Source organism: Papaver somniferum, chromosome 7 (assembly GCF_003573695.1).
Source record: "Papaver somniferum cultivar HN1 chromosome 7, ASM357369v1, whole genome shotgun sequence".
In the NCBI taxonomy this organism is placed as follows: Eukaryota; Viridiplantae; Streptophyta; class Magnoliopsida; order Ranunculales; family Papaveraceae; genus Papaver; species Papaver somniferum.
Genome location: NC_039364.1, coordinates 211,431,364 through 211,456,262, shown reverse-complemented (window position 1 = coordinate 211,456,262; position 24,899 = coordinate 211,431,364). Strand labels below are relative to the sequence as shown.

Genomic DNA, 24,899 nt, shown 5'->3' with positions numbered 1-24,899 from the left:
TCCATATCTTTTATCACTTCACCAATCTGTTCTCAATGTTATTTGCCTTCTTGTTCGGTATTAAGAAGTTGTATATGAGTATTTTGTTTTAACTATTCAAGTATGGGTGTGAGTTCTCAATTTATTTTCTTAGTTAGCATAGACAGTTTGCGGTTCGCACAAAATCTGTAACTTGCATGTGTAATTAGTCAATCTCGTTTGTTATATTTCTCACGTTGTTGTTAATGCATATGCGAACAAAAACTAGTTTTTCGGTCTGGTTGCGCCCGAGTGCATAATGTATTTTTTTTTAATTGTTCCTATTTTTTTCATTTCTCTTCTTTAATACTTGTTTTTCGTTGATGTTTTAATGGTGTATAATATATTGCAGGTGATACCTAGGATAGACCTACATTTATCCACGAAATACACAAGATGTACCGGAGTGCATAATGTATATTTTGACATGAAATCGGTTTTGGCCAGGTTGCACCTAGGTGCATAATGCATATGCATATTCTTATAGGAAAGATGTTTTGGCGAGGTTGCACTAGGTGCATAATGCATATTGTTATAAAAAATTTTTTTGGCGGGGTTGCACCTGGGTGCATAATTCATATTTTTATAGGAAATTACATAATGTATCCTCGGCCTAATTTGAGATTAATTTTTTTTCTTCCAATTTCATTGTTTTGCAGAGTTTTTCGAACCGTTTCCAAAAATATAAATTTTTATTAAAATCCGACTTATATTTCGTAAATTAAGATCGGTTAATTTTATATCGGAAAAGGATATGATAAATATATATGACTAATTTTTCTTGTGTCTTTTACCCCCTCTCTCTCGTCTCTTTACAAAGAAGAAGAAGAAGAATCATTTTCTATCTTTCAATGGATTCGGCCACATTAGCAACAAGATTTTCATCTTATTTCGGAAGGTTATCATCGAATAACAAAAACCCTAATCCATCCTCATTACTTCTTTTATGTATCAAAGAAAAAAAAGATAAGAAATATTCATTCAAATCATTGAAATCTTCAAACCCTAGCTCATCTTCAGTAGTAACTGAAACTTCTTTAGGAATATCGACATCCGGTGAAGATAACGGTGGTTGTGGAGTTGTTAGTTCTAAATTTAAAAGACTTGTCAATGAATTTGAAACGATTACAGAACCAATCGATAAAGTTAAACGTATTTTACATTACGCGAATCTACTGCCTCGATTTGAGGATTCTGATCGAGTAATTGAGAACAGAGTTATGGGATGTACTGCACAAGTATGGTTAGTAACAAAAATGGATGAATACGGAAAGATGAGGTTTTATGCTGATAGTGATTCTGAGATAACTAAAGGGTTTTGTTCTTGTTTGATTATGTTATTGGACGGGGCTTTACCTGAGGAAGTATTGAAATTGACAACACAAGATTTATTTGCTTTAAATGTAGGATTGTTGCCGAGTAAGTCACAATCCAGGGTTAATACATGGCATAATGTATTCATTAGCATGCAGAAGAAAACTAAGAGTTTGGTTGCTGAAAAACAAGGGAAACCTCCGCTTGAGCCTTTTCCTTCTCTTGTTATTACTGCTGATGATATTCAGCCTAAAGGAAGCTATGCTGAATCTCAGGTTATCAACTACTATTTGCTATCTTTGTTCTGTTCTCTAGACTCTTCAGAGTCATTATCTGATTCTAATTTGACTGCTTTTTGGTTTTTTTATTAAAAACTAATGTGCAAAGTAGACTAGTTTGTGAAAATAGGAATGCTTAACGAGTTCTGTTTTCAGCTAATGTTTTTTATTAGTATTTCTAATATGCAATCTTATGTGTTTATGAGCGTGTGTGTGTTTTTGCAAGTTTCCGTCATGGTTCATCAAAGTCTTGTTATAGTGTGAGATCATGCATTTGATTGCAATTGAAATTTGTTAATTAACTCGAGCTTTGTTGGGTGCTTGGCGAATCATCTCGAGGTTTCTGCTCCGACGCCCTCGTGTTTGTATCTTGTAAATTATTAGTCGCACATGAAGTCCTGTTGTGCAAAAGAAACTTTTATTATGTTATTTATTTAGCTAGGAGTGATTGGCTATCTGCCGGAAATGGCTAGGTTTTGTTGATGTGAACCCATGCCCATCTGTTCCATTAGGAAATAACGATAAACTGCATTGGTACTTTCTGCAACTAAACTTAGGTCTGCGCTTTTCCTGAATATTAGCTTATAGGCAACTGGAAAATAAAATAGAAAATGAAAAGAAGATAACATGAATATATTTTTGTTTAGATCATCCTCTTATATTTGTTAGCTTTTGAGATTGGGATTAGAGTTATGGTTGCATTTTCTTGGTTAAATGGTCAAGTATAATGTTCTATGACTTCGATCATACATGTGTATTATTAACCAATTGGATTCCTTGACCTTCCTTTGCTCTGCTTGCGCAAGTTTGAAGTTAAAAATTGAATTATTTCAACCACTTCGTGTTACCAATTCCTGGCAATATCAGACCCCTAAACTCCGTTGTAGTGTAATTTCAGGCGAAGTTCTTGTTCCCTGACGAATTAAAGGTTACAGAACTAGTCAATGTGCTAAAGAAGAAGAAAATTGGTGTCGTTGCACATTTTTATATGGACCCAGAGGTTCAAGGCATCTTAACCACGGCGCAGCAGCAGTGGCCTCACATACATATATCCGATTCCTTGGTTATGGCAGATATGGCTGTTAAGATGGCAAAAGATGGATGCCAATATATCACAGTTCTGGGTGTAGATTTCATGTCAGAGAATGTACGAGCGATTCTTGATCAGGCTGGGTTTGAGAAGGTATTTCTCTCGCCACAGATATGAGTGTCTCTCTTATTATGACAGATGCATATGGTTGTGATAAGCAAATTTCAGAGATATATCTTTATGTGAGAAACCTATATAGATGACTAGTGAAACTATTTTTAGCATGGTGATTTTTTATTCATTTTTGTTGCCCATGTTATTCATGTTTTGCAAAGGTGTTCTAGCTTTTTTCCAGGGCAACATGTAGCTGGTTTGTAGTAGTTAAATGATTCTCCTCTTGCTCTGATGATCAAGTTCTTGCTCACTTGTCAAATATCATGGGAATTTAGAAATTTGTAGGGGAAAGCTGGACTTGTATCTTCATTGGAATTATATTTTTACACTACTACTTTAACCAATCTTCAGAAGAACACTAGTGTACATATTCACCACCATACGCCTACTTCTTGAATGGTTATCCAAATCTGTTCTAACTGGGACTGGAAGAAGCACCTTTGTTCATTTAATAGGTGCCAGTATTTTGAATTTAAGAAACATAATGCTCAGCTACAACCGAGAAATTGTTTTTTGTTTACCTTTGCCAAATGAAGGAAGCCTATGTTTTTGGTGGTTATTATGCATCATCATAACTCTCACAAGATATATGCAGGTTGGTGTATACAGAATGTCCGATGAAAGAATTGGTTGCTCTTTGGCTGATGCTGCAGCAAGTCCTACGTATACAAGTTATCTTGAGGCAGCTTCGAGGTCCCTTCCTTCTTTGCACGTGGTCTACATAAACACATCATTAGAAACAAAGGCACGGGCCCATGAGCTCGTACCCACAATTACCTGCACTTCATCCAATGTTGTGAATACCATTCTTCAGGTTGGTTGTCTTTCAGCTCCTCTCTTCTTCTTCCTTTTTTCCAAATATGATAACATGACTATGCCATTTTCTTCACTAAAAGATATGAAACATTTTCAATTGTATAAATTTGTATTTTATCAGGCATTTGCTCAGGTACCAGATTTGAACATATGGTATGGTCCTGATTCCTACATGGGGGCGAATATAGCAGAATTATTTCAACAGATGGCTAACATGACAAATGAGGAGATTGCATTGGTACATGCAAAACACGATAGGGAGTCCATAAGATCTTTGTTACCCCGATTGCATTATTATCAGGTGAGTGCGCATTTATTATACTCCCTCCGTCCCTAATTAGTTGAGCTAATTGGTTTTAGATTTTGTCCCACAAATAGATGAGCTATTTTACTAATCAAGGGGGTATTTCTAAAACTACCCTTTTAATTGATTATTGTTACTATAAGAAGTATGTATAATTTGATAGCCATGTTTATACTCGTTACGTAGGTGTTTTAAAATGCTTTTCAACGGTATAAAGTTTACGAAAAACCGTGGTATAGTGTAAGAGAAATCATTTCAAAGTTTTACAAGTTATTATCCATAAGGGCATACTTGTAAAAAATACTTAAACATACTCCCCTTCTCTCCTTGCCTTAATAATTGTGCAAACTACAAATGGCTCAACTAATGTGGGACGGAGGGAGTATAACCAATGGAGCTTTGTAATCTGCCATACAAGCTTTACCTTAGTTCGTTTTAATTTTGCCTGTGCAAATGACCCTAGTTTTACTTGTGAATTTGTGGTTACGCTAAATTGTTTCATTGGATTTCTTATTTCTGTTCTGATTTTTTTTTTTTTTTTTTTTTTTTTTAGGATGGGGCATGTATTGTGCATGACATTTTTGGGAATGAGGTTGTGAAAAGAATACAAGAATTGTATGCTGATGCATACCTAACAGCACATTTTGAAGTTCCTGGAGAAATGTTCGCCCTAGCAATGGAAGCCAAGAGAAGAGGAATGGGTGTGGTGGGTTCTACCCAAAATATATTAGATTTTATAAAACATAGAGTTCAAGAAGCTTTGGACAGGAACCTTGACGAGCACCTTCAGTTTGTATTAGGAACGGAAACAGGGATGGTCACGTCAATTGTTGCCGCAGTGCGTAAACTATTGGGCTCTGTGATTTCAACTTCTGATAGAGCGAAAATTAACGTTGAAATTATATTTCCAGTCTGTTCAGACTCAGTATCAAGAACCTCCGAAAATGCATCTGATGGACAACATTCTGCTGATCTAAATGGTGTCACTAAACTCTCAGTTATTCCTGGAGTAGCAACAGGAGAAGGGTGTTCCATCCATGGAGGTTGTGCATCCTGTCCGTACATGAAGGTCAGAATATTTGTATCCGTATTTTTTTATGAACTTGGTTATAATTACCTTTGCGATGTGTTTAGTAGTACCGCAACCTGCTCTCATGATTTCTTCGGCTTTTGTTATTTTGTCTGCCAGATGAATACCTTGAACTCGCTCCTAAGAGTATGTCAGCATCTGCCAAATGAGAAAAGTATAATTTCATCATATGAAGCAGGAAGATTTGACTCCCATACCCCACTAGGAAATTCAGTTGCCGATGTTGGGTGTGAGCCAATTTTACATATGCGAGATTTCCAGGTCAGTTTTATTTGTTATTTTATATTTCTATGTTTAAGACTGCTTGAGTTCTCCATCTCAACCGCGTAAACTGGTCTAAATTTTGTCAGGCCACCGGAAAATTGCCGGGGAAGCTAGTTGATCACATCCTTGATGCTGCAAGTAACAAGAGATAAACTCTTGTTTAATTACAACTTCAAAGGTCGAATGTAAACAAGCCCTCTGCTGAGCATCATTACTTCTGCTGGTTTATGTGCTTGACGACAATCTTTAGACGCCATAAGCAAATAGAATATTGCTCCTCGACTATTTGCTTTTGTTTCTTTCACTACCATTTTGCTATCATTTTTGTCTTGCTTCCGTTGATGTAGAGGCATGTTTTTTTTTCTTTTTTTCTGAAGCATGTAGAGCTCATGTTATTTATACAAAAAGAAAAGATAAGAACTGAAAATGAAGTGATTATATATTAGCCATCCTAATTCTCGACTTGTCCAGAAAAAATTGTACTGTTTATGTAGTCTTTCATCCTTCCATAAAAAGATACTTATCATCCTTGCTTCTTTTTTTTTTTGATACCTGAAAATTGTATTATTAATGAATGAAGTTTTGGTCTCCAGCTAGGAGACTACAAATAGCAGGTTCAAAGTTACTACAACTTTCAAGTGATAAATCTGATTCTCTAGCTGAATTTGGTGTTGCATCAGCTATCTGATTATCATCACGACTAACAAAATCAAAAGTGCAAGAGATAAAATTAGAGATTAAATATTTGATCTCTTTTATTAGATTTCTATTTGATTGTCCATTGGTAGGTTGGAATATTGGATGACTAGCTTAGCCACTATTTGAATTCTTGGGTGTTGCATTCTCCAGCTTCTGGACTTAGTGTTCCATTTCCATAGGTTCCTTTAATTCCAAGACAACAACCTATGAAGTCACGCATGACAAAACCAGTTCCAAATTTGTTAGTGTGGTGATTGAAAGAGGCATCAATATTGAACTTGATAACACCTTCTAGAGGTGGTTTCCATTTATAATATTAATGTTGTTATAAACATAGTATAAGGAATTATTGGCAGTGCATATGAGAAGCAAGGTGATAATGAATCTTATGCACAGAGTTATGAGGATGAAGTGACACTTCCTGGAAAACCACATCACATATATCCTTCCATATTATCCAAGCTCCAATCATAAGTGAATTAATCCATTTTTCTACATCATTAGGTTTAGGAGAAGAAAACCAACTAATAACACATTCAGATACTGAGTTACAATTCGCTTTGACTGTATTAACATTAATATTTATGCCCCTCCAGACTGCTCTGGCATGTCAACGTTCAAAGATAATATGCTCCATTGTCTCTTCAGTGCAACCAAAAATATCACAATTGGTATCAAGACTATCATTGTATGTATCCCTTTTACACTTGGTGGAATTTATTCCTCTTATGCATTTCCATGCAAAGAGTTTGATGCGTTGAGCAACTTTACTGCCCCATAGAGCTTTCTGCACCTTCTTGTTAACCGCAATCCCATTAACTTGAACTTCTCTGTCATTGAAAGTCAGCATCTTGTAAGCACTTTTAATTAACAATTTCCCATCCTTTGCGGGCATCAAAATCATAATGTCTTCCTTACTGTTATCTATGAGAAGAGCTTGGACCTTGAGGGAAGTATCGACATCAAATAAAATATTCAGTAAGTTGACATTCCAATAAGAGGAATCAGGAAGGAGTAGTTCTGCAACATTTTCATAAAATCGAAAGAGATCACTCATGGGAGTAGGTGGATGATTCATACCAGGAATTCATCTATCTTTCCATATTTTTGTTTTCCTGCCATTATTAATTTCCATGAAGTAGTTTTGTTGAACAATATGAAGACCTTTTGTAATACCATTCCATGTATATGAGCAATTATTTGCTGAGATAATCTGATGAATTATATCACCAATTTTGAAGTACTTACTGCTTAAAACCTGAGACATAGGTTCATTGCATATTCTCCGTGCAATTTTAGTGAGCATTGCTAAATTAAGTTTCTCCAGATCTCTAAAAGCTAGACCACCCATCTCAGCAGGTCTGCAAACATTTAACCAAGCAGTTGGATTATGACCTCTATTATTATTATACCCCCAGAAAAACTTTCTTTCAATGCTTGTCAGTTGTTGAAGAAGCTTGGATGGTAGCTTAAAAGTCCCCATCTGATAAATAAGAACAGAGTTAAGAACATGCTTGATCATAATGCATGTTCCTGCTTGAGAAAGAGTTATAGAAGACCATGTAAAAAATATGTTTTCAAAATTTTCCTTGATGCTTTTGAAATACTCTTGCTTTGAATGTCCAAGAATGAGTGGATATACAAGATATTTTTCCCTTGAGTTCATTGGTTTAACACCAAGAATCTGTCTTAGAGTCTCTGCTACTTCAGGCTTAGTTTTTTTAATGAAATGAACTGCACTTTTCTCAAAATTTATAACTTGCCCTGGCTGTGAGCTGAAATTATGAAGGAGCTCTAATAAATTGTTAACATAGGGTATATTTGCTTGAGTAAAGATCAAGCAAAAAGCAAATGACTAAAGGCTGGTAATAAAGCAACCACTTTAATACCTTTAATTGTGCTTCCCTTTTGAGCAGATGTGAGTTTCCTTGAAAGAAATTCCTTAGCTAGTATAAATAGATAAGGTGAAAGTGGATCACCGTGTCTAATACCTTTAGATGGAGATAATTCTTCACATAGTGATCCATTGAGCATAACTGACAATGATGTAGTACTGATGCATTGATAGATTAAGTCACATAAATCATCACTGAATCCAAAGTAAGTAAGAACTTTAATCAAGAAAGACCATTATAACCTGTCAAAAGCCTTTGACATGTCTAACTTCAGAGCCATCCATCCAGTTTCTCCTCTTTTCTTCTACATAGAATGAATAATTTCTTGTGCTATCACAGTGTTATCACTAACCAGTCTTCCTGAAACATAGGCAGCTTGAAAAGGGAATATAATCTTATCAATAAGTGGTTTCATTATGTTTACAAGAACTTTAGAAATAATCTTATAAGAAGTATTACACAGGCCAAAATTAGTCTGTAATCAGCTGCACAAGTCCTTTTTTTTTTTTTTTTGAATTAGAGAAATATAAGTCTTGTTGATCTTCCTAAGGATATGTTTAGTTTCAAAGAACTTCTTGACTATCATGCAAACATCTTCACCAACAATGCTCCATTGACTCTTGTAAAAACCAGCTTGGAATCCCTCAGGACCTGGTGCACTCCAGTTCTCCATACTTTTGAGTTTTGAGTGTAGAGTGTATCTCTTCATTAGTGGGATTCTTGTAAGAGACACATATTCAAATTCTGAAAAAATTGTAGGCAGCATGCTATAAAGACCTTCATCAATGACTGGATTGCTGGATGTGCTAATGCTCTTAAAATGATGAGTGAGATGTTGAGAGATTTGATCCCTTGACTGCAACCAATTGTTGTTATGATCCTGAATGAAATCTATATTATACCTAGTTTTCCTTCTATTAACCTTAGTGTGGAAGTATTTGTTGTTTGTGTCCGTATCCTTGATAAAATGATCCCTGGAATTTTGTTGATAGAATTCAGTCTTTATTTTATGCCACTTGCTTAAGTCATTATTGATGTTGATGATATCATTGTTGGTACTTGGATCTGAAGGCTGCTCATGAAGTTTATTTAACTCCAGGTGAAGATTGTCCACCTTTTGATTGATGTTGCCAAAGTTCTCTTTGTTCCATAAGGATAATTCCCTTCTAGTTTTATGCAGTTTATTGACCAACTGATATACTGGAGAGCCATTAACACTATATTTCCAAGCATTAGCAATAACAAGGGAAAAAGATTCATCATTTAACCAGGTTAAGAAGAACTTAAAAGGTCTCAAACATTTAGGTAAGGTGACATCAGTGTGTAGCATAATAGGACTATGATTACTACCTAGTTGAGTAAGATATAAAAGCCTAGGGAAATGTAAAGTCCAATTTTCATTTCCTAAGGCCATATCTATTTTAGATCTTATAGATCCAGTACCCATGTTATTATTGGTCCAAGTATAATCTTTACCTACAAAGCCTATATCTTCTAAGCCACAACTAGAGACAATATTGTTAACCCAACCATCTGTCGAAGAGGAAGTTCCAACATCTTTATCAATAATATGGAAGTTTAGATCACCTAAAACATTCCAAGGGATATTATTAGCTTTACTAATTTGATGAATGTAATTCCGCTGTTCTTTTTTCTTAGCATAGTTAGAATACTCATACATACAGTAGAACCTCTCTATATTAATACTCTTGGGCATCCACAAAATTATTAATATAGGGAGGTTATTAATATAGAGAGGTACCCATAGAAAATGTAAAAATTTAAGATCAATGCGTGTGCAATGTATTTGTAGTTTTACTTAAACGATGTATATACATTTTATAGTTCCAATATACAAGTGGATCTATATATAATTTGTAGTTCCAAGAAGATTGCATGCTTTAAACATGCTCGACAAGTTGGAAATATTTTGGCTTCAACAAGAAGGTGTCTATGCTGATGAGATATTATGCATCCGCAAGTTAAAAGATGTTGTAGTAATACAAAAAATTACTTATTTTTCTCAAACAACTATGGATAAGTATTTTGTTTAATCATAAATTTAATGTAACTAAATATATATATTTTAATATAATATTAATTATTACTTTTTGGAGGTAAATTATTTTATGCGGAACTGGAAAAAATCATTAGTATTAAACTGGAGAGGTTATTACTATTTTTCACTGGCCCGAATTGGGACCATAAATTTTTATTAATATGTAGAGGTTATTAATATATGGAGTGTCAATATATAGAGGTTCTATTGTACAAGTCAACAAAATTTTTGGCTTACTAGGATCAGACTGTACCATGAAATTAAACATGTTTTTGTAAGTGTCAACAATGTCACAAGTGAAACCTTGTTTCCAAAGTAGGACTAGTCCACCAAATAGGCCTACAAGATCAATGAAATCACTATTTGGATAATGAAACTGCTTTAAGAGAGGCTTGCATTCGTTTTGATCTATTTTTGTTTTAGATAGAAAAAAAATATATGGGTTTTGAGATCTGATGAGGTGACTCAGATGATTCCTAGTGGATGCATTTTTGAAACCTTGAACATTCCATGAGATTATCTTCATGTTCACAATTATTAAGATAAGTAAGATACAACTAGAAATGCAATATTTCCTAAAAAGAATAAACTTCAAAGATAAGTGAAAGAAAAAACTGATAGTAAAATAATTTTATAGTATGCAAAATTAATAAAATGAGGCTTAAAAGAGAGTTTATGTGCTTAAAAGCTACCTGTTTCTCTTTTTCTTTTTTGCATTTTCGGCCTGGTTATCTCTGGTGGTGACCCTTTGAGTTATTCTATGATAGAACTATTGATGGTAGTGGTGGAATCAGTTTCAGTATTATTTATCTTAGAGAGACAATCTTTTAACTTCTTTAACAAGAAATCCAAATTAATGGCAATACCATCTTTAAGAGGTAAAAATACTGTGGTTTTCACCACAGCCTTGTTATTCTTCTTGAATATAGGAGCACTGCTTGTTGAGTTAATAACAATGTTCTTCCTTACATTATTCACCTTACCAAAGAAGCGTGGCTTTGCATGAGCCTTTTCCAAAAAGAATTTTGTATCCTTACATGCTCCTTTGCAGTGTTTGATGACATAACATTCAATGCAGATTCCACTTGGTTGTATTTTATAGAAAAATTTAATCCATCGAGAAATATCTGCATTAGTTACTGCCTTGACTCCTCTTCTCAAAGGGTTGGTAAGGTCAATATTGACACACACTTTAACAGGGTCATTACCAATTAAAATGGCATCTTTAGGATCAATATCAATGAATTGACCCATGAATTCACCTATCTTAGTAATTGCAGCAATATTCATAAGCCAGCAAATATTTTAGTTGTATCCAAAACTGTTGAAATCCCCAATATTTTTCTGTGTGAATCATATCTGGAATATAATCGTGCATAACCAGAAGATGTTTATTGACACTCCATGGACGTTATTCTATAACTTTGATCAACAAAGACCAGTTACTAAACTTGAAAACCAATATATTTGGACCAGTCTCTATGATTCTTAAATCTTCAGATGTCGTGAAAGGCCACGTGAAACTTATGAAATTCTCCACTGTCTTAGCTTCCCTTATTCCTTCAATGATAATCTTTCCAATTGTACTTGCCTCCCACGTTGTATCTTCTTCTCCTTCTTTGTCATTTTCTTGTGAAAAATCCACAATCTCAGAAGTATCACCTAGATCCAAAGCATCCTGTTTGAACTTATTAACTAAATCTCCTACTTGAGTTTAGCTTTCTCCTTCCACGACGAGGTTGAAAAATGTTTAGTAATATTGTTTAGAGGTCAGAAAAGGATTGTTATATGAAGATGAAGATTAGGGTTAGGTGAGTATATTTGGAAGTTATTAAATCGTATATTTTGGCTATTATCATTGAAACAAAATGAATGAATATTTGTTTCCACAAGGAAAGTATTATAGCCGGCTATTGACCAGAGTAAGAATAGGTAGATGATTTTTGGAAAGAAACTGTTTTTTTTTTAATTTCAATTTTTTTGAAATGAGAGAGACACGAGCTTCATTAATGTTGTAACTCGCCGAGTTGAAAGCGGTATTGTTCTTCTTCCACCACAAACTATTGATTCCCTCAAAGATTTCCTGTTCTATCAAACGAATGATAACGAGCTCGGCAAACACCATGATCACAACACATAGAAAGGCAAACACCATTAGAAATAACTTAATCTGTAAACACATATTAGAGAAAAAAGCAAAAAAATTAGTTACACATAATAGAAACTATGAATTTTTTAAAAACTAATTTGAATAAGATGTGATGAAAAGATTAATGTTGATGTAACATGGAAGAAATGATTAAATATAATGAATAAAACAAGTTTTTGAGCTTAGACAATGATCATAAAATCACTAAGAACTTAGAATCAAAGAAAGGAGATGAAAAAAGAAACACCGAGTTAACTCAGTTGCGTCGCCTGATTTGCAGAGCGAAAAAAGGCATGTATTACTTATCATCCTTGCAAGTATGGGGGTATATAGGTTTTATTCGAGATCTATCAATTTCTTCCTCCAACCTAGAGAAGGGGATATGGTTGTCTAAAGTGTGTTAGAATACCAAACTACCCTCTATAGTAAACTTTTAATTCTAATTATTTAAAACAAATACAAAACTTAATCATTTCCATTAACAATATTTAATCAAAAACTAATACCTAATCCATGATAATCAAAAACTAAAAGCTAATCCCAAATAACAATTCATTTTTTGTTTTTGTTTTTTCAAACAATATTTTCGGCGATAAACAATTCAAGTAATTGAGTTAAATCCCTTTAGTCCGTTTCTTTGGAGAGAGATTCATCAATGATTTAAGTGTGAAAATCTGAAATTTCCTCATCAAACTTTTCTGGAAATCAACCACAGTCGGTTGACATAGGCATTAACGTATATTGATTGTTGTTGATGTACATCAAACACGAAGAACATCCCCCAGAATAGGTGGATATGGTACGCCCACATAAATCGATTCTGGGTTTGATGTTCTTCCTGTTTGATAAACATCAACAACAATCTGTATACGTTAGTGCCTATATTATAGATCACGAACATACGGGTTGAACGTAAAAAGAATGAGGTCATTCTGACGTCGGGCGAAGAAGTTATGAGCAAAAGAGTCGAAAAAATGTCCAGATTTACAATCGGTGGATAAGGACATTTATGTAAACCAATTCTTGCAACAAAACAAGAAAGTTATAGAAAAACTCTTAAGATTTTTATTTTTTTACAATTGTTTCACGGGGGAACTATATCCACCGATTGTGGACGTATTTTTATGTAAAAAAATGATCATTTTTGAGTTTTTTTTATAATCATCACTTATAAAAGACTGTATAAGACGATTGTATGAGTGCACGAATATCAACCGACTCTGGGTTTATGTTTTTCCAAAAATCAAAAAAAGTTCATGTTTTGATGATCCTAAGTTAACAAGATTAAACTTCAATTAATCACCCGAATTAATCGGGACATATTATCCATTAAGATAAATAGTTAGATAAACGATTTTTGATTTTACTTTTTAATGACTCCTCTTTTTTCTTTTAGTGATAGGCCTCAAATAAAAACTATAACCCCCAAACTAGACAGATTTATCATCTTTTATCTCTGTCTATACAAGTACTTGTATTAAAATAGAGAAGAAAAAGAAAGAAACCCCCTTTAATGGAGCAAATCTATTCTGGTAAGTTTGCTCTTTTAATAACCAGAAACATTATAATGAATTTTCCACGGTATTATACTATAACAATAAGTGAAAACTTTATAGTGAATAATATGTTTAAGAAAGTTTTCTTCTCAACACAAGTTTTTTATTTTATAAACTTGTCAAAATTTTCTTTTCTTTGTTCTTTTTTATCCCTGAGCAAGAACGAAATATAAAACAGACAACAAGATACATACTAGAAGTTGCAAAAAGGAAAGCCGAAAATACAAACAGGGGGTTGGATATCCTAGACACTAGTTTCATATACTTCCTAACTAACTTAGCCAAAGTATTTGCTGCCCTGTATAGAGTGTGATTTACATATTTACAGATATAAAGACCAAATAGGGAGCCATTTTTACAATCCTGGAATAAGAAAAAAGGGTCAAATGTAAGAAAAATGATCTCAATTAAAAGCATTGACCAACAAGTGATTGCCAGAGATAAACTCTATGTTTTGAGGTTGCAGTTGTTAGAGCACTGCTCGGTCGAACTCGCAAGCGTTGCTATCTCAAGCTTGTTTTTCAAGTTTAGTTGCCAAAACTATAATTCTTGATTTCTAGTCTACTTATAGCTAAGTCTCGGACTAGGATAGTAAGTGTAGCTGAGCTCTAGACTCCACGACGTTCATCATGCAAAGACGAGGAACTACTCAAGGAACTTGTGGAACTTCATCGACAAAAAGGTATGTGGAGACTTGAGCTTATCTATCACTCAAAAGTCTATCTATTCTATCTCCTATCTTGAGACAAAAATCGTATTGATATATAGACTTCGATTATACACATTTTCTATTTCGAGCCGAGTTTATCTCGCTTATCTATTTCTCGAAATATGTGTTGGTAAGCTTTCACTTTGGCCAAGTTCATCTTTACTCGTGACGAAAGTCATGTTGATTATTTCAATAGCTTGAAAATCGCTTTGATGAAAAATAGTTTGTGAATAACAACTATATAATATCCTCTAAGAAAGTTCCAATGATTGGAATGAGAGTTTAGAATATGTAACAATCTTTGGATATAAACATGGTGTGTTTTCACATTTGTATAAAAGTCCAAAACCGGGAACCCAAAGTATGCATACCCTACGCGTACTAGCGGTTGTTGGAAATCCGGGTAAGTATGCGTACCCGTACGCATACTGGTGGAAAGTTCACTTCCGTGAATCTCAGCTGGAGTTTGAAAGTGAAAAATAAACTCAATCCGGTTACTTAAGTACGCGTACCCGTTGTTTGTGGGTGAAAACTGTTTCTGCTGGTTTTGGTAATTTTGGGTGTGTGGATGAGAAACGAATCTAAACCCTAAACAATGCACTGCACGAGAGTGGTTTTGATTCGAGAGATCAATCTGTACAATCCTAGCCTAAACCAAGAAATGGCCGTTCCAGGCTTGCTTCGGTCATCAAGTGAAGGAGAAGGGTTGGTCTTAGGTAGGGAAGCGAAGAGAGTGTTGAGACCAAAATAGTTGATTCTGAAGGTGTGGTTTTTTATGACTCGTATATGGAAGTAGAACTGGCTAGCAGAATGGAAAGCTACCAGGTGTTTTCTAGATACTGTGTTGTTGCCGACCAAAACTTGTTGTTTGGTGAAAATAGATGAAGCCTATTTATACAAGTCACATTGAAACGTACCCTGGTCTCGTAGGAAGTGGAAACGATTGAGTGGTGGAAGAATAGAGTAACGTGTAACCGTCAGACGTTATGCTTCCATGATGAGGGAAGTGAATTCGTGTAACCGTCAGTCATTACGCTTCCATGATGAAGGAAATGAATTGTTTACCCCGTTACTTTTCACCACCACTAATTTTCCTACTTCATAACACTTTCTTGTAACGGGTGCATTGCACGCCGCACGCTGTAAACCTCCAGACCAATACCCTGATGAGTATCCCCCAGTTTGTGACATGTTTGAGGTCTCGAGTGTTTTCGTGGAAAACATGTAGCAGGTTGCTATGTGTGGCAATTCAAATTCAAGAGACTTTGCCGTAGGAAAATAGCATGTGATGCTATTAGTCTTACCTTGGTCAGCCGCCTAAAACTTTCCACAAGTCCGTCAGTTTGGTGGCGAACTTGAATGGCTGATATTAGATCTCATGAGGAAGGGTAGCCGTTGACTATGGCCACATATTTGTTGTGTGACAAATTCACGCCATTAGCACAGTGGAGCCTGGCGTAGCCGTGGCATAGCGGGTTGCCTGGGACTTGCCGCAAGTCCGTCAGTTTATTGGCGAACTTAGGTGGCCAAGATTGCATCTCATGAGGAAGAGGGGCCATTGATTATGGCCGCATCTAGTTGTATAGCGAAGTGGCGCCATTGGCATAGTAGCGCCTGGTGGAGCCATGGCATAGCGTCATGCTAGTGTCGTGGCATGGCAGCATGCCAGTGGTGTTGTGGCATGGCCACGCTTGTGGAGTTGTATCATGGCCAAAGCTAAGGTTTGGCTCTATGGCCAAAATTAGGGCTTGGCGGCGTGGCCAAGGCTAGGATTTGGCGTCGTGGTAAGAATTAGAGCTTGGCGGCGTAGCCAAGGCTAGGATTTGGCGCCGTGGTAAGAATTAGGGCTTGGCCGCGTGGCCAAGGCTAGGTTTTGGCGCCGTGGTATGAATTAGGGCTTGGCGGTGTGGCCAAGGCTAGGTTTTGGCGCCGTGGTAAGAATTAGGGTTTGGCGGCGTGGCCAAGGCTAGGATTTTGCGCCGTGGTAAGAATTAGGGCTTGACGGCGTGGCCAAGGCTAGGATTTGGCGTCGTGGTAAGAATTAGGGCCTGGCGGCGTGGCCAAGGCTAAAATGGCATGCTACCGCGGCAGAGTGGCATGTTGGCATGCCGATCAATATGTTGTTATGGTAAGGCGTGTTTGGCTTTCCAGTATGGTGGCGCGACAGGGTGTGTTTGGCCTTTAAATATATGGAGGCAAGTTCAGAGTGACTTGATTGTCCAAAGAAAGGGGGCCGGCCAAACATAAGGCGCGGCTACACTTCTTATGAAAGTGTGGCGGCTTTAGAGCGACCTGATTGGTCGATTAAAAGAGGGCCGGCCAAGCATGGGCGTGGCTACACTTCTGGTGAGAGTGTGGCGGCTTTACAGCGACCTGATTGGTCGATGGGAAGTTGGCCGGCAAGTATGGGACCAGCCACAACTTATGTGCGCGTGGTTAATTTGAGGCGACGTGATTGGTCGAGAGAAATAGGGCCGGTTTAGGAAGGGGCGTGGCCAATGACAAGTGGCGCCAGTTGGCTTAAGGCATGGCCACGCCTCCCTTTGCTGTTGCGGCTCCCTGTTTTCTGATTCTGAGCAAGGTTTTGCACCTGCTAATCCATGGCGGATTAATTACCTAGTTTGCCTAGGTTTATTCGACGAGCAAGGTCTGATATACTGCGCGAGGCGCAAAATTCTAACTTCTGCAAGTTAGTCAGGGCAGTTGATTGAATTCTATGTGTTGACACAGAGTTCTTTTAAGTTCATTGCCAGAGAGCAGCATGCTTTTTCTGATTAAATACCTTGTGCAAAGACCTTATCCTTGATACATGGAAATTCGTGCTACTCTGCTGCGAGTGAACACAAATTGTCATGCCATATCAACATTAAGGGTTCATCTAGAGAACATAGCATAGAAGGCATTCAAAGGAACTTATATTAAGTGAATATAGGCAAGGCGCCGAAATTTACAGAACATCTGGGATGGTTGCTACATTCACCAGTCTGGATAAATTTCATGTAAGTATATTGAACGACTCAATAAATACGCCGGTGGAGAGGTTAGCACTCACGGCACCGTTTTCTTACAGAGTGACGTCACATCAGATGCAAGATTTTACGATTTCAACCCTAAGCTAAAAACCACCATCAACATTAAGTCCCCTGCTTAGCACGTAACAATGGAATTGTTTCGGGGTAAGCATGAGATGGTGACGGACAAGAGTAAAATAGAAAGGTCAAGACGTGAAGAGATTTCCGAGGAGATTCAACTAACCTTTAGCGGAAGGCATGAGGAATCCGTGATCCTTGTATTGGCGGTTTTGCATAAATTCGGCTTGGCCATGGGGTATTGGCATCAGCGCTGCAGCTTTGGCTATTGATCAACAGAGGTGACATTGCAACTTGGTCCGCGGAACGGGCACTGGTTGGCTTGGAAAGGTAGATGGCGCTGTTGGATTTGGATGATGGACAACGCTGCTTGCTTGGCTACATCCATGGAATGGTGCTGCTGGCTAGATACGCGGAGCAGCGCTGTTGGATAGGTCCGTGGAGCGGTGTTGTTGGCTAGGTTCGTGAAGCGGTGGATGACACTTGGCTGGCTAGATCACGGAGAGGCAGAGATGGCACGGCTGGCTCCTGATTCGTGGAACGGTGGATGGCGCTGCTTTGAACGGCCAAGATGGCGCTTCCTTGGATGGTGGAGATGGCGCTGCTTTGAACGGCTAAGATGGCGCTAGCTAGGTCATGGAATGGTGGAAACTGGCTTCAGTCCATGGAATGGTGGAAACTGGCTTCAGTCCATGAAATGGTGGAAACTGGCTTCAATCCATGGAATGGTGGAAACTGGCTTCAGTCCATGGAATGGTGGAAACTGGCTTTAGTCCGTGGAATGGTGAAACTATGGCGCTGGAACTTTGGCTACCAAACGGTGATGATAGCGCTGGAACTTTGGCTACCAAGCGGTGATGATAGCTCTGGAACTTTGGCTACCAAACAGTGATGATGGCACTGGACTTTGGCTACCAAGCGATGATGATAACGCTGGAACTTTGGCTTTAAATGGTGATGGTGGCGCTGATGGCTTCAGTCCGTGGAACGGTGAAAATGGCACTTGGAAGACTTGCTGGCTGGATCACGGAATGCTGGAGCGTTGGCGCTAACTTAACCGCTAGAGTCATGGAGAGTTGGCTTGACCACAGAGTGCTGGAGCCATGGAGAGTTGGCTTGACCACGGAGTGCTGGATCCATGGAGAGTTGGCTTGAACACGTAGTGCTGGAGCTGTGGAGTGTTTGTAGGTTGAGCGACTGGTGTTCCTCGTGCTGGCGCGCTGCTGGTTCGGTCATGGAGCGGAGATATTGGCACACTACTTGTTCGGCTATGGAGCATGAGTGTGGTGCGCCTAGTCATCTATTCCCGTTCATGGAGAAATAAGGAATCCTTATTCTGTTCAAACTATAGAAACTGCGTTCGTATGAAAAGGGGTATCGACCCTCTTCTGTTTTTGTTGTTCGTCCGGCTCCGTACTTTCATCCGCAACATCTGGCTCCTCTTCATCATTTGTTAGCGGTGGTAAAACGAGCATTAATGGCAACAAAGCAATCTCCAATAGTTATAATAAACGGTAAGGCAATCCAGGAGAACTCAAGGTAGGTGCTCTCGCATGTATCCACCCAACAATACCATCGATCTTCTCCAGAATGTGTAATAAGGCTCTGACTCCAGAAGAATGAGCATCTAACCTCTCCAGTGGATTTCAAAATTTACGAAAATCCATTGTGATCTTGGGATAGATGGATGAAATATATATGCTCGGCAATGATCATGTCAGGGATAATCTTGGAGATTGTGGTTGCGTTGTTGGTCCATCCTTGATTTTAGGTTATTTGGTGCCTGGACTTTCTATTGTGATGACGATATGATGTGGATGCTTGCATGGTCGAAATCTTCTGGATCCATTGGGTGAAGTAGACGAGCTGAGAGCGTTCTGTTGCTGATGTACTGCTATCAAGTCTTTAAGGACTTCGTTCCAAGCGACATACTTTGAACCATCTTCTGAATCTTGGACTATTGCATGGAACGGGATTCGGTGAGCAGTCCCCAGTTATATTTCTGTTAGATACGATAGCGTGGACAGATATGTGAATGTATCTCTATGGCGTACTTTTGGGGTCTTTGATGCGCGTGTACGACTTCATGTTGATAAATTCTTGCGGCTCATAAAACTTCGACAGTGATGATGTTGAAATCGGAAATAACCTGGTTGAGGGCAGTGAAAGCATCCCATTCTGGTAGTCCCCATGTGTAATTATTCTGAACCTATTTTCTCGTGGAAGATGTGCTTCTGCTACATTCACTGGTAAGGTGGTGACTGCGTTTACGCTTCTAAACAAGAAGGGGGCTTCAGTCCCAAAGTGTAGCCTACTTTAATTGCATCACCTTGAATCCACGCCTATGAGATTTGATATAATTTATCATACTCTCCTGGATGTGATGTTGGGATGCTTGGAATATCACATGGACAAAACATTCTGGATAACGAAGAGGTAGAAGTGAGGGAGTTATGTCGTTAATCGTGGCTCCCACTGTCTGTTCAAGAAAAATATTTCAGCCGCGTCTCTGGGGTTATCTCATGAATGCTTGATTGTTGTCGGGGATGGACCGTGATGAGCAGTCCCCAGTCGCACTTCTCTTTGGTTACTGAAGTTGTTTTCTATGAGTAGGCTTGGGATCCCCCGCGGCCTCGTAAAGTGTTGCAGGCGCCTTCTAGATAGAGAGGTGATGATATTCTTACGCTACACTTTTGAAGGGTGGATGACCTTGTCGTGGCTATGATTTTTGGTTGGCTGTGTCTTCAGAGCTTTGACAGTGAAGGGATCTCGTGTAGAGCTTCAGTCCCCAAGTATGGTTTACATGTTTCTATCTTGTATGGTCGGTGAGTTGACCATGATAAAGACATCATCTTGCATCCATACTGGTGACTCTATTACTTCTTCCACGTGAAACTAAAATATGGAGAAGTATGGATTACCTTCATAGTGGTTGTTGCGATGGTGAAGCTCTGACAAACGAGCAGCAACAGTTCTTGGCAGCAGATGTGATCGGAAGAGACTATATCGTCGTGGGAACCAAAATAGGTTGGCTGAAATTGCATGGGCGTCCATGGAAGCAAAGGGATTGGCTGGATGCATAAGCGAGTAAACTGCCCACGGCCACGAGGTTTGGCGGGATGGATCAAAAAGTGGCCACAACTATGAACCTTGCCTGGCTGTGATCACGATCCTTGACAGGGAGGAGTGTCGACTTCTGGAGAAAATGTTGAAGCGGAGCGGCTCTTGGAGAGAAATGTTGAAGCGGCTTCTGGAGAGAAATGTAGAAGCGGCTCCTGGAGTGAAACGTTGAAGCGGAGCGGCTTCTGGAGAGAACGTCGAAGCGGAGCGGCTCCTGGAGTAAAGTTCGAAGCGCCAACGCAACACGGCTGAGATATTGAAAATATATCTCGGCGCTTCACCTTGGAGGAATAAAAAGTCTCACACACATGCTCCGTCATAGATTAAATGGTTTTGTGAACAGAGTCCCCAGAAAGCATTAATGCATAACTCCACCAATTGATGTTCGGTCACATTTGGTTTATGACAATCTAACGCCCGAATTCTGAATACCTTGACTAATCATTCAGATGTTCATTGTTTCGCTCCTCTTGAGTTGTGGCCATGTCTATCTGAGCCTTAGCAAAAACTTCTTGTATTTCCATCAAATCAGCAATGGTAATAAGGGATCATCTTCCTCTGGCTCCCCCAGTCTCTCGTCCTGATGGTGGAGTAGCAGCAACGCTAGTGACTATTGGAGGTGTCACACTTGAAGAAACGTTGGGGGTCGCGGCGGCGGCAGCGACAACGGCTCTGGCTCTGGTGACTGGAGGTGTAACGCCTGAAGGAACGTTTTCTGCGCCGCTGCTGTTGACAGGTGGCGTATTAATTCCACTGGAAGAAATGTTAATACCAAGAGTAATCTCAGCGCTAGTGTTTTCAGGGTTTGTTGCTGATCCATACCAGAGTTCTACCATCTTGAGATCGAGATTGAAAAAATGAAATTAGAAATTGGAAATTGGTATTGCAACCGAGAGATTAATCTCCCACTGTGGTGGCCAATTGTTTGTTGGTGAAAACCGTTTCTGCTGATTTTGGTAATTTTGGGTGTGTGGATGAGAAACGAATCTAAACCCTAAATAATTCACTGCACGGGAGTACTTTTGATTCGAGAGATCAATCTGTACAATCCTGGCCTAAACCAAGAAATGGCCGTTCCAGGCTTGCTTCGGTCACAAAGTTAAGGAGAAGGGTTGGTCTTAGGGAGAGAAGCGAAGAGAGTGTTGCGACCAGAGTAGTTGATTCTGAAGGTGTGGTTGTTTATGAATCGTATTTAGAAGTAGAATTGGCTAGCAGAATGGAAAGATACCAGGTGTTTTCTAGATACTGTGTTGTTCCCGACCAAAACTTGTTGTTTGGTGAAAATAGATGAAGTCTATTTATACAAGTCACATTGAAACGTACCCTGGTCTCGTAGGAAGTGAAAACGATTGAGTGGTGGAAGAATAGAGTAACGTGTAACCGTCAGACGTTATGCTTCCATGATGAGGGAAGTGAATTCGTGTAACCGTCAGTCATTACGCTTCCATGATGAAGGAAATGAATTGTTTACACCGTTACTTTTCACCACCACTAATTGTCCTACTTCATAACACTTTCTTGTAACGGGCGCATTGCACGCCGCACGCTGTAAACCGCCAGACCAATACCCTGATGAGTATCCCGCAGTTTGTGACATGTTTGATGTCTCGAGTGTTTTCGTGGAAAATGTATAGCAGGTTGCTATATGTGGCAAGTCAAAGTCAAGAGACTTTGCCATAGGAAAATAACATGTGATGCTATTAGGATTGCCTTGGTCGTCCGCCTAAAACTTTCCACAAGTCTGTCAGTTTGGTGGCGAACTTGAATGGCTGAGATTACATCTCATGAGGAAGGGTAACCGTTGATTATGGCCACATCTTTGCTGTGTGACAAAGTGGCGCCATTAGCATAGTGGCGATTGGCGTAGCCATGACGTAGTGGGTTGCCTGGGACTTGCCGCAAGTCCGTCAGTTCAGTGACGAACTTGGATGGCCGAGATTGCATCTCATGAGGAAGAGTGGCCATTGATTATGGTCACATCTTGTTGTATAGCGAAGTGGCGCCATTGGCATAATAGCGCCTGGTGAAGCCATGGCATAGCGGCATGCTAGTGGCATGCCATTGGCGTAGCGGCATGCTAATGGCGTAGCCGCAGCATAGCGGCATGCTAGTAGCCTCCACGACATAGCGGCATGCCAGTGGCGTGGCATAGCGGCATACTAGTAGCTTAGGTTTAATTTCGACGTGCAAGGTCTGATATACTGCGAGAGGCGCAAAACCCTAACTTTTGCAAGTTAGTCAGGGCAGTTGTTTGAATTCTATGTGTTGACACAGAGTTCTTTTAAGTTCATTGTCAGAGAGCAACATGCTTTTTCTGATTGAATACCTTATGCAAAGACCTTATCCTTGATATTTGGAAATTCGTGCTACTCTACTGCGAGTGAACACAAATTGTCATGCCATATCAACAATAAGGGTTCAGCCGGAGAACATAGCATAGAAGGCATTCAAAGAAACTTATATTAAGTGAATATAGGCGAGGCGCCGAAATTTACAGAAAATCTGGGATGGTTGCTACATTCGCCAGTCTGGATAAATTTCATGTAAGTATATTGAACGGATCAATAAATACGCCGGTGGAGAGGTTAGCACTGACGGCACCGTTTCCTTACAGAGTGACGTCACATCAAATGAAAGGTTTTACGATTTCAACCCTAAGTTAAAAACCACCATCAACACCCGTATGCATACTTAGGTAGGTTACTTTCCAAAATCGGTTTGTTCATGAACTAAAATATTTATATATTAAGGAATGCAATCTTTGCAAACCGTGGCTATAATGTTCATGAATTGATTTGAGTGAATCAAAACCGATTTTTCTTCGATTGTGTCTTGTATACTTCTATAATATCTAATCAATTGAACAACTCTCTAACTAGTTCATTTGAGTCATTTAAACTAGTTATGGTGAAGATGAATAAGGTTGATATGAAAATGCTCATATAGCTAACCATTGGTTAACTATTGTTGAACCAACTAAGTGTACACATTTAGGTACGGTCACTCAAACCTAAATGAAGTTACATTTCATTTGTGTATAACAAGCTAAGTCCGATCTAACGGTTGAAAGATATTAGCTTGAATCTAATCAGGTTTTTATCTAACGGTGAATATTGAATGCTTTGTTACCAAGGTAACTAAGATTGCAAACCCTGATTTGGAGACTATATAAAGGAGAAATTTAGCAACTGGGAAACCTAATCCCCACACCTCATGTGTGATACTAGTTGTATAATCTAGAGTCGATTCTCCTTTAACCTTAGGTTTTACACGAAACATTGTAGGTTAAAGACTTAAAGACTTCATTGGGATTGTGAATCCAGACCCAACTATTTTCTCTGTAGTTGCATGAGCTGATCTTGTTGTTTCTATCGTGATTGAGTACAATCGTAAGATTAGCTTGAGTGTTATATCTCCGATAGGCAAGATAAAAAAGTAGTCACAAACATCTTCGTCTCATCGTTTGTGATTCCACAATATCTTGTTTCGCCAGTCGATTAAGATTATTGTGAGGTGATTGATATTTCTAGGCTGTTCTTTGGGAATATAAGTCCGGTATATCAATTGGTTCCTGTTCACCTTGATTTATCAAAAGACGGAACAAAAACTCGTAGGTATTTCTGTGGGAGACAGATTTATCTATTCCTATAGACTTTTATGTGTGAGACATATTTGTTTATCAAGTCTTCGACTTTGGGTCGTAGCAACTCTTAGTTGTGGGTGAGATCAGCTAAGGGAATCAAGTGCGTAGTATCCTGTTGGGATCAGAGACGTAAGGAGCGCAACTGTACCTTGAATCAGTGTTAGATTGATTGGGGTTCAACTACAGTCCAGACCGAAGTAAGTTTGTAGTAGGCTAGTGTCTGTAGCGGCTTAATACAGTGTGGTGTTCAATCTGGAATAGGTCCCGGGGTTTTTCTGCATTTGCGGTTTCCTCGTTAACAAAACTTCTGGTGTCTGTGTTATTTCTTTTCCGCATTATATTTTTTTATATAATTAAAATATCACAGGTTGTGTGTTGAATCGATCAATTGGTAAATCCAACTTTGGTTGTTGATTGAAATTGAATTATCCTTGAACATTGGTCTTTGGTACCGTTCAAGTTATCTCTCTTATATTCAATCGTGCTCGCAAATTATTATTTGTTTGATTGCGGATTGAATTGAGAGATTGAGATATAACTCTTTGGTATACTTTTTATAAGATTGAGTCTAACTGTCTAGTTGATTCTCTTGAAAGTATATTGGAGTTAGACCATACAGATTGCTAAGAGAAATATTGGGTGAGGTTGCTAGACCCCCGATTTTTCAGCAGTTGTTGAGCTTATCCAATAGC

General features: G+C 38.5%; 2 protein-coding genes across 2 annotated transcripts; one reads left to right on the top strand and one right to left on the bottom strand.

Moving 5' to 3' along the window:
* Nucleotides 1-818: 818 nt before the first annotated feature.
* On the top strand, nucleotides 819-5,816 carry LOC113299495 (quinolinate synthase, chloroplastic-like). Its single transcript, XM_026548516.1, has 7 exons — nucleotides 819-1,607; nucleotides 2,509-2,793; nucleotides 3,410-3,628; nucleotides 3,752-3,931; nucleotides 4,488-5,003; nucleotides 5,124-5,285; nucleotides 5,375-5,816. The coding sequence occupies exons 1-7, from the start codon at nucleotides 870-872 to the stop codon at nucleotides 5,438-5,440; spliced, it is 2,166 nt and encodes a 721-aa protein (XP_026404301.1). The 5' UTR covers nucleotides 819-869; the 3' UTR covers nucleotides 5,441-5,816.
* Nucleotides 5,817-6,597: 781 nt separating this feature from the next.
* On the bottom strand, nucleotides 6,598-9,599 carry LOC113295891. Its single transcript, XM_026544225.1, has 6 exons — nucleotides 8,475-9,599; nucleotides 8,235-8,324; nucleotides 8,125-8,186; nucleotides 7,877-8,040; nucleotides 7,236-7,781; nucleotides 6,598-7,007 (listed from the first exon to the last, which is right to left on the bottom strand). Exons 1-6 carry the CDS (start codon nucleotides 9,597-9,599, stop codon nucleotides 6,598-6,600), a joined length of 2,397 nt encoding a protein of 798 aa, XP_026400010.1.
* Between the last annotated feature and the right edge of the window lie 15,300 nt (nucleotides 9,600-24,899).

What these genes read in the sequence shown, in the direction of transcription:
- LOC113295891 (XM_026544225.1), bottom strand. Translation starts at nt 9,599, where the DNA reads ATGCCCAAGAGTATTAATATAGAGAGGTTCTACTGTATGTATGAGTAT. An exon ending in CCTATGTTTCAGGAAGACTG is followed by an intron (nt 8,187 to 8,234) that starts GTTAGTGATAAC and finishes CATTCTATGTAG; the next exon opens with AAGAAAAGAGGAGAAACTGG. An exon ending in AAAGGGAAGCACAATTAAAG is followed by an intron (nt 7,782 to 7,876) that starts GTATTAAAGTGG and finishes ACAATTTATTAG; the next exon opens with AGCTCCTTCATAATTTCAGC.
- LOC113299495 (XM_026548516.1), top strand. Translation starts at nt 870, where the DNA reads ATGGATTCGGCCACATTAGCAACAAGATTTTCATCTTATTTCGGAAGG. An exon ending in ATCAGGCTGGGTTTGAGAAG is followed by an intron (nt 2,794 to 3,409) that starts GTATTTCTCTCG and finishes AGATATATGCAG; the next exon opens with GTTGGTGTATACAGAATGTC. An exon ending in TACATATGCGAGATTTCCAG is followed by an intron (nt 5,286 to 5,374) that starts GTCAGTTTTATT and finishes AAATTTTGTCAG; the next exon opens with GCCACCGGAAAATTGCCGGG.